We start from the raw sequence: 18828 nt of genomic DNA, 5'->3' as shown, positions 1-18828 counted from the left end.
GCGACAGAGCCCCTAAAGAGAAGGAATATGAGGTCCCTGGGGGGAGGACAGAGGGGGGGTCTCACCTTTAGGGCCTTTGATCAGCTTAATCTCGATCACCTTCTCCGCCAGCGGTTTCCTGCGCATGACGTAGAGCCGCACGATGGAGCCGGCCTCCTTCAGCGCCTCCACCGCTGTGCTGTGGGTCACCTCCCGTACGTCCACATCGTTCACAAAGAGGATGCTGTCGTTCACTCTGTCCGGGGGGGGGGAGGGGAACAAAATCACACACACATATACCCCCCCAAAAAATCAGAATGGTACATCACCCAGAGTCATTCGGTTGAATCGAGCGGATAAGGAAAGGCAAGAATAAAATAAATGCAGGCGGTCCTTGTTTAGTGACTGTTTGGAAAAAGTGACCAATGAACATTTTTCACAGTTACCGCCATTGCAAAATCCCCATGCTCACATTCAGACTCTTGGCTACTGACTCCAATTTATGACAGTGACAGCGTCCCGGGGTCAGGAGATCCCGTTTTACAACCGTCTGGTAAGCGAAATCAATGGGGAAGAGATGTGAGCCAGATTCACTTAATGACCATGTTACTAAATTCACAACTGCATAGATTCACTTAATGACCATTTTGGAAAATTCACAACTGCAAGGATTCATTTAACAACGGTGACAAGAAATGTCATAAAACAGGAGAAAGAACTCACTCAACCACCATCTCGCTTAACAACAGAAATTTGGGGCTCAAAGGCGGGCGTAAGTCGAGGACTACCTGTAAATAAATTTCAAAAGGGGAAAGAGGTGGACCATGGCTATTTTAGCCCCCTGCCTTCCAGAAAAAACCAGATGCAAGCTTACAGGTAGTCCTCAACTTATAACCATTCATTTAGTGACCGTTTGAAGTCACGATGACACTGAAAAAAGTGGCTTATGATGGCTTCTCCCACTTAGAACTATGGTGGCATCCTCATGGTCGCAGGATAAAAATGGGGCAAAATTCACTGAAAGTCTCACTTAGCAACGGATCTTTTGGGCTCAATTGTGGTCATACATTGAGGACTATCTGTATAGGATTTCTGCCTTGGTTTTCAAGTCTAGCCAGGGGCAATTTTAGCCCATCTTGAAAAAGAAAAATAAGCTTAGCAGGTGCTGGGATGGGAGACCACCAAGAGAGCCAAGATTCCAGATTGATCTAAAACCTGAGCCAAGCAAGAAGCTGGAGCCATCTCCGCAATGCAGCCAGGATTCTCCCCTCCCCAATGCTCACCGTAATCTGCCATCTTGAGCGGCCGCCCCTCCGGGGATGATTTTGGTGATGAAGATACTGGGGTCATCCCCAACATGAGGATTGTCGGTGCCCCCAGCGATGCTGAAGCCCAGGCCGGAGTTGCCCTGCGAGAGAGAGAAGTCTCAATGCAAGTGAAACGATAGCATCGCAACGGCCAACTGAGGGAACCAGGATTGGTTGAATGTGGCGGTTGGATCACTCGACGTGAGGCGGAGTTTCCCACCGTCCGAGCAGAACAGAAAACTAGTCTAACATGGTGTTTCTCAACTTTTAAGATGGGTGGACTTCAACTCCCAGAGTTCCCCAGCCAGTGTGGCATCCTTTTGACCTGTGGACTTCAACTCCCAGAATTCCCCAGCCAGTGGCATTAACACTTCACCTGATATCCCCATTGTGGTTTGCTTACTCTCTTCTGATCCCTTCCTCTGCAATCTCTCTACTCTCGGAGGCAGGAGGGGGGAAAAAACCTTAGGCCTGGCTGTCTGCAGAATTCTGGGAGTTGGAAGCCCACACATCTTGCACATTTGCAAGGTTGAGAAACAGTGACGTTGTCGCCCTCATGATACACAGACACACACAAACGCACACAAAAATTACCCTCTCTAGTGTGATCTCTTCATATTCCATCTCGCCTTCGGTTCCATTTACCTGGGAGAAAAAGGAGAGACGGCAAGTTAAGGGGTTGTCGGAAGCAGGTTGGTTTACCGATCCAAGAGGAAAACTCTTCCGGAAGAATCTTTGGAGTAGAGGGGAGGAGGAAGTGGCGGTCGAGGGTGCATGCAAGGACGGAGTGGGGGGCTGGGGCTGGCCAGAGGACCCGGGGGAGGCGACGAAAGTGGACCTCTGTGGCAACTCACATAAGCTGGTGCTTCTAAGGTGTCAGTGTTGATAATAACTGGTGGCGAGTTGGCCTGGAGACACACAAAGAGACAGAGAGAAAAAAGAGAGGAGGGGGCGAAATTATACGGCTGCCCGGCTGCCAGGCCATATCGCCTAATCTCTTACCAGGGGTCTTCAGCTTGCAAGAGCCAGGGAGACCCCAGCCCAGGGTGCTGGGTTTTTTTTTTGGGCCACCCACCCACCTACCCGTTGCGCATGCATCTCGGACACCCTTCCGGGCCTCTCCCCAACCCCCAAAATCCTCAATTCAGCATTCTCCCTTTCCATCAACCCAGCCGGGAACGCGACGCAAACGAGAGGGTCTCCGTATATTAAAAAATAAATAAATAAATACAATCAGCCAAATATTGCGCAGCGGGTTGCCGAGCCGGGGCGGGGGGGGCGCACAGTAGTGGGCTCAAAATGTGGGTACCCTGAATATTTGGTGGGATTGAGTGACTCCCCGGTTGAGGGAAGCGAGGAAGACGGGGCAAAGGGAAGGGATGAAATGGCCCAAGGGAACTCCGGGCGTATACTGTATCTTGCGTGATGCCAAGCTGGGACACCACCGATAGGCGCCGTACTGCCAGGTAGCTCTGTGTGTGTGTGTGTGTGCCAAGCTGTTTGGCCTGGAATCCAAGTGGGCTGAAGTCCCGCTTGGCTCCCCACCCACCCCCTCTCCCCCCCCTTCAATTTTGCATGCTTTCCGCGCTTATTCTTCCACCTCCAGTGGCCGCTGACAACAGTCGCCATGGCAACACCATGAGAACAGCATCTCCCTCCAGGGATGCACAGGGAGGGGACCATCCTCAGGTAGGAGGGGCTCATGCCAGCCTCCCTCCCTCCTAACCTGTTGGGGGGGCTATTTTATTTGAAACCCCCCCCGCCACGCACTCTCCCCCTGCCAGGCCAAAATGACCCTCTCACTTCTCGGTGAGCAATGAAAGATGTCAAACCAACTTTCAAAACCCAAACCCTCTTTGGGGTGTGTTTGGACTACAACACCCATCACGCCCACCCGGGACGGATGGATGTTGGAGTCCAACGGGAAGGCTGTTGGAGGGGGTGCTGCGGAGGTTTTGCATCTGGAAACGCCCATTTGAAATCCCCAGGGGGGGCTCTGGACGGTGCCACAAACCATGATTTCTTCGATGAGGCAGGGACGCCGACGAAGCCGTGATGTCATCCTGGCTTGTACCCAGTGCGGTTATTATGGGTGGGGAACTGACAGGATGGACTCACAGCCTGAGCTGTGGGGGGGGGGGGGGAACGGAAATCATTCGAGGCCAAACCAAGGAAATTAAGGATGAGGAAGGGAGCGAAGAAGAATCAGAACAAACGCAACTATTAAATTCAATATTTCCAGGTAGCGGGAAGTTCTTTGGATCACGTTCTTGGGATGAGAATGGATGTTTCCCCCCCCCCCCCTGTCAATTTTGATCTGTAAATCCCGATATTTCGTCATTTATTTCAGATTGTTTCTCATCAAATCTTACAGGATGCAGAATACCAACAGTCTGGACTAACGGTTAAGGCCCCAGGCTAGAAATCAGGAGGTGGTGAGTTTTGGTCCACCATCTGGGTGACTTTGGGCCAATCACCAGGAGACTGGGAGTTCTAGTTCTGCGTTAGGTATGAAATCCATCTGGGTGGTGTTGGGCCAATAATCACCAGGAGACTGGGAGTTCTAGTTCTGCATTAGGCATGAAAGCCATCTGGGTGGCGTTGGGCCAATCACCAGGAGACTGGGAGTTCTAGTTCTGCATTAGGCATGAAAGCCATCTGGGTGGCGTTGGGCCAATCACCAGGAGACTGGGAGTTCTAGTTCTGTGTTAGGCATGAAAGCCATCTGGGTGGCGTTGGGCCAATAATCACCAGGAGACTGGGAGTTCTAGTTCTGCATTAGGCATGAAAGCCATCTGGGTGACGTTGACCCAATCACCAGGAGACTGGGAGTTCTAGTTCTGCGTTAGGCATGAAAGGCAACTGGGTGACTTTGGACCAATCACCAGGAGACTGGGACTTCTAGTTCTGCATTAAGCATGAAAGCCATCTGGGTGAGTTTGGCCCAGTCTCTCTCTCTCTCTCTCTCTCTCTTTGGCCACCCCACCTCACAGGGTTGTTGTCGTGGGGAAAAGAGAAGGGAGAAAGAGCACTAGGCATGTCCGTTGCCTCCAATTACTGGTAAAATAATAAAGAAATGTGATTTAAAAAGTCTAAAAATAAATCAAAAGTATATAAAATAAAAAAGCATCCACGAACCAGACTTCCTTCTTTTTAACAACTATTCAATCCCAACTTCCCCCACCCCCCAAAAAATCTATGGGGAGACATGTTCAGCCCCTACGTCCCCTCTACAAGGATTGCAGTTCCCAGGATTCCCTCCCATTGCGTCGCCAAGAATTCTGGGACTTGGAGTCCCTCCCCCAAGGGTGAAAGACTGGGGGGGGGGAAAGCAATTTAGGAAGGGAACAGACCCCCCCATCTTTCTGAACTTTCCTTTCCTCCCCTATCAAGCCCCACCCCTCCTTCCAATCCTCCCTGCCCCATTATGGAGTCCTTCGGTTTTGTCAGGAGGACTTCAGAGGCCATCTAGCTGAGCCCCAAACTCAAGAGAGTCTTCCCCAGTTCAAATGGACCTGCCACCCCCAGACAGGAAGTTTCTCCTTTATACACCCCTCCCCCAGATAAGAACCAGGCCTGGGTTCAAATCCTCCCTTTGGGAGTGGGGGCACATGACATTGAGAAGAAGCCCACCCACCCAGATTTATATGTGAGGACGACATCTCCCTTTGGGGCTAAATGGGCCCCGAATGCCTGAAGGGCTGTTTCAGAGACTGTAGACCCCTCCTCCCCTCACACAACCTCGAGCCCCTTTTAAACTGGACCCCTAGAGGGGGTGTCTGACCACGGTAGAGCAGAGGGGATCCTTCCCCTAAAATGTCCACGTTTGACCAGCCTGCCTGCTTGGCCTGTTTTAAGGGTTTGAGGACCCCCCCTCTCTGTTCCCAGACCCCCCAAAATATACAATCCCCCCACACACACACCAAGGAAGATGCCAGTATGAGATGGGAGGGAGAATGCAACTGCCTACAGAAGCAACGACTACAGCTCCCATCATTCCCTGTCACTCTTAACTGCCAAGCCCATGAGGAATCACTTCCTCTCCAGACCTTCCCCCTCCATTAATCCTCACACACACCCCAGACACCTTCTGTGCCCCCCCAAAGCCAAGCTGATCCTCACCCCCTGCAGACCCTTTCCTCCAATCCTCACCCCCCAGACTCCTTCTGTGCCCCCCAAAGCCAGGCTGATCCTCACCCCCTGCAGACACTTCCCTCCAATCCTCACCCCCCCCAGACTCCTTCTGTGCCCGCCCAAAGCCAGGCTGATCCTCACCCCCTGCAGACCCTTTCCTCCAATCCTCACCCCCCCAGACTCCTTCTGTGCCCCCCAAAGCCAGGCTGATCCTCACCCCCTGCAGACACTTCCCTCCAATCCTCACCCCCCAGACTCCTTCTGTGCCCCCCAAAGCCAGGCTGATCCTCACCCCCTGCAGACCCTTTCCTCCAATCCTCACCCCCCAGACTCCTTCTGTGCCCCCCAAAGCCAGGCTGATCCTCACCCGCTGCAGACACTTCCCTCCAATCCTCACCCCCCCCAGACTCCTTCTGTGCCCGCCCAAAGCCAGGCTGATCCTCACCCCCTGCAGACCCTTTCCTCCAATCCTCACCCCCCCAGACTCCTTCTGTGCCCCCCAAAGCCAGGCTGATCCTCACCCCCTGCAGACACTTCCCTCCAATCCTCACCCCCCAGACTCCTTCTGTGCCCCCCAAAGCCAGGCTGATCCTCACCCCCTGCAGACCCTTTCCTCCAATCCTCACCCCCCCCAGACTCCTTCTGTGCCCCCCAAAGCCAGGCTGATCCTCACCCGCTGCAGACACTTCCCTCCAATCCTCACCCCCCAGACACCTTCTGTGCCCCCCAAAGCCAGACTGATCCTCACCCCCTGCAGACCCTTCCCTCCAATCCTCACCCCCCAGACTCCTTCTGTGCCCCCCAAAGCCAGGCTGATCCTCACCCCCTGCAGACCCTTTCCTCCAATCCTCACCCCCCCAGACACCTTCTGTGCCCCCCAAAGCCAGGCTGATCCTCACCCCCTGCAGACACTTCCCTCCAATCCTCACTCCCCAGACTCCTTCTGTGCCCCCCAAAGCCAGGCTGATCCTCACCCCCTGCAGACCCTTCCCTCCAATCCTCGGCCCCCAGACCCGTTCTCCACCCCCCTCAAAGCTGGACTGATCTCACCCCCCACGCAAACCCCTTCCTCTGATCCTGCCCCCCCCCAGCCTCTTCTGCCCCCCCTCCCCACAAAGCTGGACCTTTACTCATTCTCCCCCCTTCTCTTCTTCGTGAAACAGAAGAGGGGACGCCCCCTCCCCCAAACGGAGCTTAAAGACAAAACAGCCCCAGAATCTGAATCCGGGACAGGGACAGAAGGCCACCAAGAAATGTCAAGGAAAGGGGGAGGGGCTAAGATGGGAATTTCAATTTTTAAAATAAGGGATCCAGCAATTTTTTAAAAAACCCAGCTTTTCAAACCTCCCATGAGCCCCCCCCCCTCCCGCCTTGTTGGCACCGTCCTGGGGATGAAGGGAGGAGGGAGGGTGGGGGTGAGGAGTCAGACCCCGACTGGGCCTGGAGACCCCATGCAGGCACATCTCCCCCCCCCCCAGGGGGCTCTCTGCTCTTCCCACCAAGAACGGAGACCGTGCCGTGGGCCAGTGCCAGGTTGGCAGCTGCGAGTGGGTACAAGCGTTGTGTAGGAGACGTTTTGTAGAAAGCACACAAGCAGACGCGTGGGGGTGGGGGAGGAGGGCAAGGGATTATCTCAACAGGGGGGCAGCTTTGGGGAAAGGGGGGGGAGAGCCGGGTGCGAAAGAGAACACGAGAGGCACCAGAGGCTGGAAACGGATTTCAACATCTGTAAAGGAGATACAGACCAAGAGAGAGAGGAGGAATTGGGGTGGGAGGGGGAAGGGAGGGGCCACCCCACCTGGAGGGACCCCAAACTGGGAGGACTGGGTTGATGGACAAAGGGGGAGCCCAATTCACTGAACGACCCATCCTCAGCAGTGATTCACTTCCCAGATGTTGCAAGAGACAGAAGAAGAATCAGCGAATAAACAGAGTCGGAAGGGACCTTTTAGGTCATCTAGTCCAACCCCCGTCTCGCTTAGCAACAGAAACTTTGGGTTTGACTGTGGTCGCAAGTTGAGGACTACCTGTCCTGTTTGTGATATAGCGTGCCCCAAAGGGGAGTCTGCGTTGATGTGTTGCATTGTGGGAGCACTCAACCACCTTGCGTTATCCAAGATAAGACATTTCTGGAAAGGAGACCACACAGAGAGACAACCCCTCTTAGTCCTTCCCAGGCCGACCATGCAAGCAGACCTCACAAAGGACTAGCTGCACCCTATGTCCCAATAGTAAATTTGCCCTAAATCCCTCTAACGGGGGGGAAACAAACTTGGGTGTGTGTAATTTTTACAGTTTGTTATTATTATTATTTTTAAAAAACTAAACCTTTATTGAAAATTAAAAACTTTAAAACACAAATACCTTTCAAAATAGTTTTTTTAAAAATAATGTTTACACTTTAAATGGATTTAAAGGATAAAAACTGCATGCAGATTTTCACACGTATCATTCAACCAACCTTCCAGATCCCGAGTAATATTTCCAGGATGGAAAAACTGGAATTTTGCTCGATTTTTCTATTTTTCTTTTAAAAAGAAAAAGAAAAACAGAACAACTGTTTATAAAAAAAAACAAAATAATTCCTTCCCTTCGGAAAATTAGAACCCCCAAGAAAGGTGGGGAGAAAACCAACAATTTTAAATTTAAATTTAAATCTGTTCAATTTTATTTTTTTATCCCTTTCGGATTTTTTTTAACCATACAATGAAATTGTTGAAACGTAGCTCTGAGAGGCTAGATTTCTACTTGCAAGTACTGCCAAACGATTGCGAGCGCACCTTTCCAAAACATGCAGGTGAGATTTGGCTGGCGACAAAACCCTTTCACATACTGAATTCTCTAACTAACCCTCTTAGCCCTAACAGATCAAGGCAAGCCCCTATCTCTGTTTAATGCTGGTTTGAGCCCGGAGCCGATGCTGGGTGCCCCGTTTAAATCTGGCCCTTGTGGAACCTGGCACTCCTTCACCTCACAAGCCTTTACTTTCTCCCCATAAGGAGAGAAGGGGGCGGGGGGGGGACAAGTCAGCAAACCTCTCCAGGCGTGTCCCAGTTGGGTGGCAAAGGAGACAAGGCACTCTGCAGTCGTCAGAGGCTCGGGGATATTTTGCCAGGACGGAGATCTGAAAACAGAGGGGAGGGAGAGAAGGCTGGGGAGCTCAGGATTGGGGGGGGCTTTGGGGGGGGAAAGGGGCAGGTAAGAGGGACATGTGCTGAGGAGGGGGAGAGATGGCTAGCCAAGGCCTCCATCTTTCCCACGCCCCCTTGGTGTGGATGGCAGTGCCTCGATTAAAGCATTGCTTTCTGCTGGATTTGTCTGGGGTCAGTCCCTGCTTATCTGGAGCATGGAGAGCAATCCGTGGCTTGTTCTCGTTCTTGTTCTCGTTCTCTCTCTCTCTCCTGGGGACGGGACCTGTTTTTGGCACGAGCCTCACACACGCAACCCACTTTCTCTTTCAGAAAGAGAACGGGCCTGGGGGAGCACTAAATCTCCTGCCGTGAAGGGGGGGGGGAGGCAGCCACGAATTATCTAGAGCGGCTAATGAGGCTGCTTCGTTCTAGGCTGGAAACTCCAGGAGATGCATTTCAGCACTCATACACGCACACGCACACACACACACACTCCGACACCCAGAGAGAGAGAGACACAAACGCCTTGCTCTACGAAAGCGGCCTTGTCAACCTCAGCGACTTTTTAAGAGGGGTGGACTTCAACTCCCAGAATTCCCCAATCAGCCATGCCTATTTTTCCCCCCTTTCCTCCTACCTATCCTCTAAAGCAGAGAGGTTGCAGAGGAAGGGATTAGAAGAGAGTAAGCAGGTTCCCAAGGGGCGTACAGATCCAAAGGAATGGATTAGCGCCAGGGAATTCTGGGAGTTGAAGTCCACCCCTCTTAAAAGTCTCTGAGGTTGACAAACGTTGATCTAGAGATCAATAGTTTGTTCATTACACAGCATCTCTGTCTCAGTCGCTCCCTCTCTCTTTCACTTTCTCCCTCTCTCTTCCTCTCTTCTCTCTTCTCCTCTCTCTCTCCCTCTTTCACTCTCTCTTCCTCTCTTCTCTCTCTCTTTCACTCTCACTCTCTTTCTCTCTCCTCTTTCTCTTTCACTCTCTCTCTTCCTGTCATTATCTCTCTTTCTGTCTCCCTCCTCTTCTCTCTCTCATCCCCTCTCTCTCTTTCACTCTCACTTCCTCTCTTCTCTCTCTCTCTCTCTTTCACTCTCACTCTCTTTCTCTTTCCTCTTTCTTTCACTCTCTCTCTCTTCCTCTCACTCACTCTCTTTCTCTCTCCTCTCTTTCTCTCTCTTCCTCTCATTCTCTCTCTTTCTCTCTCCCTCCCTCCTCTCTTCTCGCTCTTCCTCTCTCTCTTTCACTCTCTTTCTCTCTCTCTTTACTCTCTCTTTCTCTCTCTTCCTCTCTCTCTCTTTCACTTTTACTCTCTCTCTCCTCTCTCTGTCACTCTCTCTCTTTCACTCTCTTCACTCTCTTCCTCTCTTCTCTCTCTCTTTCCCTCCTCTCCTCTCTCTCTCTCTCTTTCCCTCCTCTCCCCTCTCTCTCTCTCACCATCATCTTCATCACAGGAGCAGCTGCCAATCCGAGGCAGCATCTCAGCGGGGGGGGGGGGGAGCCATCCCCCTCCTCCTCTTTACCCCCCCCCCACCAAATCAGATCCTCGCCACTTGGTCCCCGCGATAGTGGGGGGCGGAGAGGAGAAAAGGAAGAGCGGTACCCCCTCCCCTCAAAAACCATGGAGGGAGGGGTGATTCAGAGGAAGCCTGGGGTGCATTGACCCATCCCAAGCCTCTCCTAGTGAAGCCAGAGCTGCCTTTTGGGGCCCAGCGCCCCCCCCCATCCCATTCCATCCTTGCCCGCCCCCACACCCTCTGCATTAATGCCCCCCCCCCGTTTCGCTCACCTTGCCAAGCAATGCAGCAATTTTTTAAAAAGCAAAACGCACGCATCTCCACTGCTAAACATACTCCCTCCCTTTTTCTTTTGACGGGGGTGGGGAGGTATTGAGAGCCGGGGCGGGGGCAGGAAATTGAGGCAGAGGGCGGCAGAGAGAGGGAAAGTGTTTCCTTCTAACCCTCCCCCCCTTAAAAAAAGGTGAGGCGAGGGGGGGGATGAAAAGAAAAATTCCCCCAAAGGGGAAAACGTTGCGAAATGCAACCGGGGGGGGGGGGTTCCTCCTTTCTTCCTTCCCTTGCTCAGCTCCCCCCTCCCCACCCAAGCCCTCCAGCACTCCCCCCTCCTCCCCCGCAAGCCACTTTCCCTTTCTGGGCAGGGAAAAATAATTGCAAGGGGGGAAAAATCGGAAGCGTGCGTGTGTCTTGCAAGACGCCCCCTCCCCTATTCTCTCTCTCTCTCTCTCTCTCTCTCTTTCTCTCTTTCTCCCATTCATAATTCCTGAAGCTTTTACAGTAGAAAAACCGCTGACGCCATCAGCTGTCTGGAAAGCTGACGCACTCCAGCGGCTCCAACACAACACAACACAACACAACAACAATCACAACACACACAGAAACACACATAGGGACACGCGCGCGCCCGCCCGCCCGGACGCCCTTAGCCAGCCGAAGCGCTAATTTCTCTCTCTCTCGCTCTCTCTCTGTCTCCCCCTCCTCAAATTAAAACCATCCTGCTCCGGGACGCGCAGTCCCACCGCTGGAGAGGGGGCGCCTCTCGGAGGGGGAGGGGTCTTCATGCCAATAATGAATGTAGACCCCCCCCTCCCCAACAACGCAGTGCCACCCCAGACATCCCCTTCTGTCGAGTTTTCCTGGGGAGGGGGCAAAGCAAGTCACTTCTTCTCTGATGGAGTGGGTGGGTGGGCTTTCTTGGGGAGGAGGGGTCTCACTCTTGAGGGACCAACTTCTGTGGAGAGGCTTGGGAATTGGGGTTAGGGGAGACCCCCCCCATGGACCGACGCAGCCGGACGGGAAGAAAAGTTAATGATTTCCCCCTCCTCTCCCCTCCTCCCCCTACGGGGGTCCCGTCCCCACCAATTGAACTGTACTGCCGGAGGTGGCCGCCCCCTCCCCAATAGATTGCAAAATGCGCCCCTCCCCCATTACTCAAGTCACTCCCCCCACCCCTCAGAGGAACCTAAGCGAATTGAGCCCCTTCCCCATCCTTTTCAAAACCTTCCCTCCTACCCGCCCCCCCCGCCATTCTCTCCTCTGTCTTTGCCCCCCCCCCTCCAATCTGCTACCCCACCGGATCAGCTCTGGGCTCCGTCCTGCCTCCCCCCCCAAATGTCACCCCCACTCCCCTCAAATATTTACATCGCATCTTAACTTAGCGCAGCTCTCTCTCTCTCTCTCTCTCTCTCTCGGATGGCTGCAGGGATCCAGTCGGGAGGGATGGATTTTGTAGTCCCAGCTGGAAGACCAGGCTGAGAGGTGTGTGTGTGTGTACCTGCCGAGATGCTCAGATCTGGGGGAGACCCCCGTCCTACCCCCCACCCCTCACAAAAAATCCAAGCATCTGTGTGCAACCTCTCCAAAAAAAAAACCCCAAACTCCATGGTTTAAAACGCTGTCCAGCTTTCAACCCTTCTCTTTGCCCCCTCCCTCAAATGACAGACCCCTGCCCCCCCTCAAGGCGGCAACCCCCCCAGCCCCCCCCCAATACCGTAAGTAGATGCCGTTCCTTCTTCGCCTTCCGGACGTTGTTCAGAAAACGCCGGCCCATTTTCTTGGCATACCAGACCGAGACAAACATGATGTGGCACAGAATGGGAAAAGGAGGGGGGGGGCGGGATGACGGGCCGAGGCAGGGCCCCCACCACCACCACAGTTCCTTAAGAGCGGCTCCCCCCCACCCTCAATGCCTCCAAGCTTTGCTGTCTGGATAGGAAAGGGGGGGGGGTAGTTGGCTTTGCGGTGCCAAAGGGGAGAGAGGGCAGCCCCCCCGTGGTGGCATCGGCCTGGAAACTCCTGCGCTTGGGAGGGGTGGGGGCAGGATTGTGCCAATGATGGGAGGGGGGCGCAGCAAGGAAGGCGCTTTACCCCTCCCTCCTGCTCATCCTCCTCATCCTCAGTGGCAACCCCTTTCTCCTTCCTTCCTTTCCTCCTATCTCCTCCTTCCTTCTTTCCCCTGTTCTCTATTTTCAGTATTTTGCTCTTTCACTCTTCCTCCCTCTTCCTTTTGCTTTCTTTCTCTCTTTCTCTCTCCTGTCTCTCTGCCTTCTCTCCTTCCTTCCTTCCTTCCTCCCTCCTATCTCCTCCTTCCTTCTTTCCCCTGTTCTCTATTTTCAGTATTTTGCTCTTTCACTCTTCCTCCCTCTTCCTTTTGCTTTCTTTCTCTCTTTCTCTCTCCTGTCTCTCTGCCTTCTTTCCTTCCTTCCTTCCTTCCTGGGGGTGGGGGGTGGGGGCACAAACCGGCTCGCCACAGGGTCCTGAAAAGATGGAGAGCAGCAGCAGCAGCAGCAGCAGGTGGGGGGCATCAGGGAGGGGGGAACCCCAGCCTTTCTCCCCCCCCCTTTCAGAGAGAGGGAGAGGGAGAGGGAGAGGAAGGAAGAGGAAAAGAAGCAGTATGAAAAGCAGGGAGAATGATGCCGAGGGGGCCAGGGTCTCTGCTGCATGGGAGAGCGTCTCCTAGGCATCGGACCCCCTCTTTCTTCCTTCTCACCCCCCCCCCAACCGGCTGGCATGCTCCTCCCCGTTGCCTTTTGGGAGCAGATGGAGGCCCAGATGGAGCAGGAGCTGAATCCCGCCCCCCATGCCTGCTGGGGTCAAAGGACCAGGAACAAGGGGGGAGGAAGGGAGAGAGACAGGGGATGGGGGCTCGGGCAGAAAGCAAGGGTCTCTCTCTCTCTCTCTTTCTCTCAGTATCTTTCTCTCTTTCATCTCTCTCTCTGTATCTCTCTCCTTTCTCTCTCCTCTCTCTTTCTGTCTATCTTTCTTTCTCTCTTTCATATCTCTCTCTCTGTATCTCTCCTCTCCCTCATCTCTCTCCCCCCTCTCTGTATCTTTCTCTCTTTCATCTCTCTCTCTGTATCTCTTTCATCTCTCTCTCTTTCCTCTTTCTTTCTCTCTCTCTCCCTCCCCCCTCTGTATCTTTCTCTCTTTCATCTCTCTCTCTGTATCTCTCTCCTCTCTCTCCTTCCTCTCTCCTCTCTCTTTCTTTCTATCTTTCTCTCTTTCTCTCTTTCTCTCTTTCTCTCTTTCATCTCTCTCTCTGTATCTCTCCTCTCCCTCCTCTCTCTTCCCCCCTCTCTCAGTATCTTTCTCTCTTTCATCTCTCTCTTTCCTCTCTCTTTCTCTCCCCTCTCTTCTCTCTCTCTCTATTTTTCTTTCATCTCTCTCTCTGTACTCTCTTTCCTCTCTCTCTCTCTGTATCTTTCTCTCTTTCATCTCTCTCTCCTCTCTTTCTCTCTCCTCCCTCTCTCTCTGTATCTCTCTCCTCTCTCTGTGTCTCTCTTTCATCTCTCTCTCTCTGTATCTTTCTTTCTCTTTCATCTTTCTCTCTCCTTTTTCTCTCCCCCTCTCTCCTCTCTCTCTCTGTATCTCTCCCCCCCTCTCTCTTTCTTTCATCTCTCTCTCTGTCTCTCTCCCCCCTCTCTCTGTATCTCTGTATCTCTTTCATCTCTCTCTGTGTGTGTAACTCTCTCCTCTCTGTGTGTATCTTTCTTTCATCTTTCCATCTCTGTCTTTCTCCCCCCTCTCTCTGTATCTCTCTTTCGGTATCTCTCTCTCTCTCTCTCTCTCTCTCTCTCTCTCTCTCTCTCATCTCTCTCTCTCTCTCCCTCCCAACACTGGACATGCAGAGGCCTTCCCTCTGCCCCCCACCCCATCCCTGGGTGGGGGAGAGCACACTAAAGGACCGAAAAACTGACGGTTTAAACAGCCTCCCCCTCCCCTCAGTCTGGAAGAGCCTCTTTTCATTGGCAGGGAAGGAGGAGAGAAAGGGATTGGGGAGTGGGGGGGGGAACGTCTGAGCTTCCGGTGGTGGTGATGGGGGGGGGCACAAAAGCAGGAACAAGGGCTCTGGGTCTTGGGGGGGGTGAGGACGGAGGAGATGTGGGGCTGGGGGCTCTCGGAAGGAGGGGGATTTGGAAGCAGAGGCCCACCCTTCCTCCCGTGCACGGATGGCTGGGTAGAGAGAAGAAAGAGGGAAGGGATCCCAGGGGGTCCACATGGAGGGCAGGTGGACCCCATCGAAAAGACCCCCCTGGACCTCCTCCCTTACCTGTCCTCAAAAGATGGACGTCCTCAAGAAAAAAAAGGGGGGAAGAAAGGGTGGGCCCAGGCTGGGGTGTGTCTTGCCGGGCATCCGTGCCCCAACCCAGCCGGGCCTGGAAGAATAGCTGTCCGAGAATGCCCTGCGGTCGCCCGCCTGGACCACCAGGGGGCACCCTTCTCCCGTTGCTGCTGCTACTGTTACTACTGCAAAACCTTGGGAGGAGGGGGGGCGCTTCCCCAACCTGCCAGCATGGGGGGGGGGGAGGAGGAGGGGGAGGATGCTGGGAGCTGTAGTCCCTCGAAGGGGCCAGGTGGGCAAAATTGGAATAATGGGGAAGGGGATTGGAGGAGGGGGGGCTGCCTTCATCTTTAAAACTCTCGGAGGGGAGGGGGGAGAAGCTTTGGTTGGATCGGTTTCATCCCCTCCCCCCAAAATTAATCCTGCTTCCCTTTTCCCCTCCCCCCCTCCCTGCCTTTGACCCAGACTTCACATTAGCCACATTCAAACCAGGATGCGGGAAACTGGAGGCAAAACCTTTTCATGCATTTTAGCGAAACTCGGGCTATTTATCATTCTCCCCCCTCCCCCCGAGACTGTCCCCTCCTCCCCTTACAGGGGATCCACTGGGGATCCCTCCAAAGATTAACTTCCCTGTTAGCAGTCTTGTCAGCAACCACAATTCCAGTAGCCCTCGACTTAGGACCGTTTAGTGAACATTCCACAGAAAACAAGTGACTTATGTCCAGTCCTCGTACTTACGCCCATTTGTTTAGGGACCCTTTCAAGTTACAATGGCACCAAAAAAAAGAAGGGCAGCTATACAGCTGGTTGTCGGCTTACAATGATGTGTTTAGCGACTGTTCCCAGTTCCAATGCCAGTATTAAAAAAAACCTGAATTATGACCAGTCCTCGTACTTAGGACCGTGGCAGCATTCCCCCATGGTCACAAATTCAGACACTTGGCAACCGGCCCTTTGTGATCATCCCAATACGCTTCCAGGCCAGCAAAGTCAACTGGATTCACGGAATGACCATCTGATTCACTTAACGACTGCAGCAATTCGCTTAATGACAAGAAGTCACAAAACTGGGCACGGCTTGCTTCACAGCCTAATTTAGCAACAGCTTAGCAACGGCCGTTTTGGTTCCCATTGTGGTCGTAAGTCAAGGACTTCCCGTATCCCTAAGGATCCTTCCTAACTCACATTTTGCTCCTCTTTGCATCTTCCTAGGCGGCTTGCCATGCTAGGGGAAAGGTAGACTGCTCTAGGAGATGGAGGTTCCATCTAGCGGCGACATGTGCCTTGGACTTTGCTCTCTGTCCGCAATGCCCAGGGGCCGATCCTGGCACCGTCCTTTGAAACTAAGTGCAAACGTGACTCAAACAGAACAAAATATTCTCTCTGCAACCACAAAAAGGCAAGATGGTGTCGTAGGCCGCATAAGCAGCGCAGCCCAAGCATTTATAAAGTAGGAGACACCCCACCACCACCAAATTCCTAGAGAGGAACCCCTGTTTTTTCGTAAAAAGGGATCTTGACAACTTTAAGATGGGTGGGTTTCACCTTTCAGAATTCCGTGGCGATGACGCATTTCTTTTGATCCGCGTCCCCCTTTCTATGCCTGGTCGCTCTCTTGAAATCCCTTCCTCTGCGATCTCTCTCTGCTCTAGGAAGTGGGAGACAGAAAAGGCTGGGGGAATTCTGGGAGTTGAAGTCCACCCACCTTTGCCGCGATTGAAAAAAAACACTGCCCTAAATTAACGCTGGCAACAAAGCCAAGGAGAGCACATGCCGACCCCCCCCGCACGGGCACACTAATTCCCGCTGCTCCGCCTTGTAAATCAAAACCTTCTCAAGGTACTTAAGGCCTGATTAACTCTCCTGACCTTTCAGCTGTGTGGAACATCCAAATTAAATACGCTTGCATAAGGACGGGCCCCCGGCTGTCCTACCGTGGCCTCAGGGCACTGCCTTCGTCACGTTGCCCAGGACAGAGGGACGTGACGTTTGGGAAAGATACACAGATTTGGGGCCGGGGGTGGTGGCAGCTTTTGCAGCCTCCATGTTGACTTTTTTGCCCTCCTGGGGTGTCTGCCCTGTACCTAATCAGAGGTAGATTCCCATAGTCTTTGGCGGTTCTATATTCCATCTCTGTGTTCCATGTTGGGAAACTACCATCCAGACAGAGGGGAGGCGTCAAGTGGGCAAGTAGCCCGGCATCCTTGCGTAGCTGCAAATGCCATCTCAGCCTCATCCTTCCCAAGAGCCATGGACCCTCGTTTATTTATTCACTTTATTGGATTGGAACACAACCTTATCTGGTTCCTTCCACGGGAAGGCCAGCTGTCCGGAAAGTTTCGTGTACAATAGGTAGGAATGTGCAGTCCTTGACTTACGACCCTTCATTTAGTGACCAAAGTGACAATGGCGCTGAAAAACTGTGACTTTAGGACTGGTTTTAACACAACCGTTCCAGCGTCTCCAGGGTTGTACGATCGAAAGTCAACTGACTCGTACTTATGACAGGTGCAGCCTTCCGGGATCCTACAATTTCCCCCCCTTTTACGACCACCTGACAAACAAACGGGGGAGCCAAATTCACTTAACAACGGCATTAGTTACTACAACTTCATAACTGCGCTGACACACTTCACAAGTGCGGCAAAAAAGGGCAAACACCACTTGACAAATGCCTCGCTTAGCAACAGACATGTTGAGCTTAATGGTGGTCGTAAGTCAAGGACCACCTCTCTATAAGAACACTATTGCAGAAGAAGGCGGAAACATTAACAGGGAAACCTCTGCAGCACTTCACAGCAAATTTGGGCAGAGGACCAAGCCCCCCCCCCCAAATCTACTCCTCGTCCATCAAACCGCCTCGCCTCAGCCCCCGGCCCGACCCACATTACGGAGAACGAAGTGGGCAATGGTGCCCACCCCTTCAACTTGCAATCTATCTGTGGAAGGGAAGGAAGTGAGTATTCTGACGAGCGGTAGGTTCTGGATTCTGGCGCTGTGCATGCATGCACCGCCCTGCGACACCCAGCTGATCGGTGGAGGTCGCGCAAGCGCAGCACGCTGGGCGCTCGTGTGCAATTGGCCCGTTTGCATCGAAAACCGGTAAGGAACGCGGGCGGGTGGGCCAAACGAGCCAATGTTCCAGTATGGTGGTGGTTGCTCGCAGCTAGCACCGGTACGCTCGTACCGGCCCGTACCGCTCCAAACCCACCACTGGTTCTGGCCCCAGGCTTCCTTAAAAAGCCCTGCAAAACCTCTCTTATTTAGTGAATTCCTTTCATTCACAGTCCGCAAGGCTTTAGCAAGCAGTCTTTCCGAGGAATGTTTATCCACACGAACCTTATCTCGTCTGGAGAGCTGCCAGATAGCTAGCTTCCAAACGCAAGGCAAGGCAACCCTTGGCACAGAGAGGGTCACAAACAGAACTTCCCCTTCTTGAAATGACCGAAGGAACGAATTGCTTCCTGCAAAAGCCCCCTCCCCGTTCGTTCCTCCGAGGTGTGGCTTCACTCCCAAGTCGACCCTGCTTTCTTAGTTGTTCTTGTCTTCTGGCAGCTCTGTGCATGCGCACACTGGGAACAGGCTCCAGCTGTTCCTCTGCCTCACTGCCGTCTAGCTTCCCCTCTGCCTCCGACGCAGAGCCCTCGTCCGAGCTTCCCTCAGCCCGCAAGGCTGGCCCGTGCTCCTCCCCCACTTCCTCACTGGCCGACTCTGCTGACCGACGGCGGGCCACAACAATGAGGTCACGCAAATCCCTTTTTTTAGCATCCTCTGAATGTAAAACTTGGCAATGCGAAGACTCGCGGACTTCAGCTCCCAGAATTCCCCAGCCAGCTCTTTTTTCCCCTTTGCTGAAATCATGATATATTATGTCGACTGCCGGACGTTCCCACCGTCTATTGAGAAAGTGAACCGATCCCTCCCCCCCCCAAAAAAAAATGTGAGAAAATAGTTTAGCCATGTTTGTTCTAGGCTGAATTCTGGTAAACCGTGGCTGGCTGGGGAATTCTGGGCGTTGTAATCCACCAGTCTTGAAGTGGCCCGGTTTGGAGACCCCCTGGCCTCAAGGAAGACCGTGGTTCGCCCTGGCACTCTACCCTGGGAGTACTTTGTGGATACTTTGTGGATGTGATCACAACACAAGCGGAGCTCCTATTTGCAATTGGGCAGGGGGGAAACCCGAGGTGGCATTCAGCCG

At 53.1% G+C, this 18828-nt stretch overlaps 1 protein-coding gene across 2 annotated transcripts in view; it reads right to left on the bottom strand.

Annotated features, from left to right (window-relative positions):
* LOC309400444 (disks large homolog 4) overlaps positions 1–18828 on the bottom strand; it is a 97174-nt gene that overhangs the window by 23330 nt on the left and 55016 nt on the right. For both annotated transcript variants that reach the window (XM_081968944.1, XM_081968945.1), the window contains exons 3-6: positions 2141–2194; positions 1881–1931; positions 1263–1387; positions 66–235 (exon numbers count right to left, since the gene is read on the bottom strand). In XM_081968944.1, coding sequence (XP_081825070.1) covers positions 66–235; positions 1263–1387; positions 1881–1931; positions 2141–2194 — 400 coding nt within the window. The remainder of the gene's footprint in view (positions 1–65; positions 236–1262; positions 1388–1880; positions 1932–2140; positions 2195–18828) is intronic.

The sequence above is a fragment of the Natrix helvetica genome (assembly GCF_964273705.1).
Source record: "Natrix helvetica genome assembly, chromosome: W".
Lineage (NCBI taxonomy): Eukaryota > Metazoa > Chordata > Lepidosauria > Squamata > Natricidae > Natrix > Natrix helvetica.
This window is presented reverse-complemented; position numbering and strand designations above follow the sequence as displayed.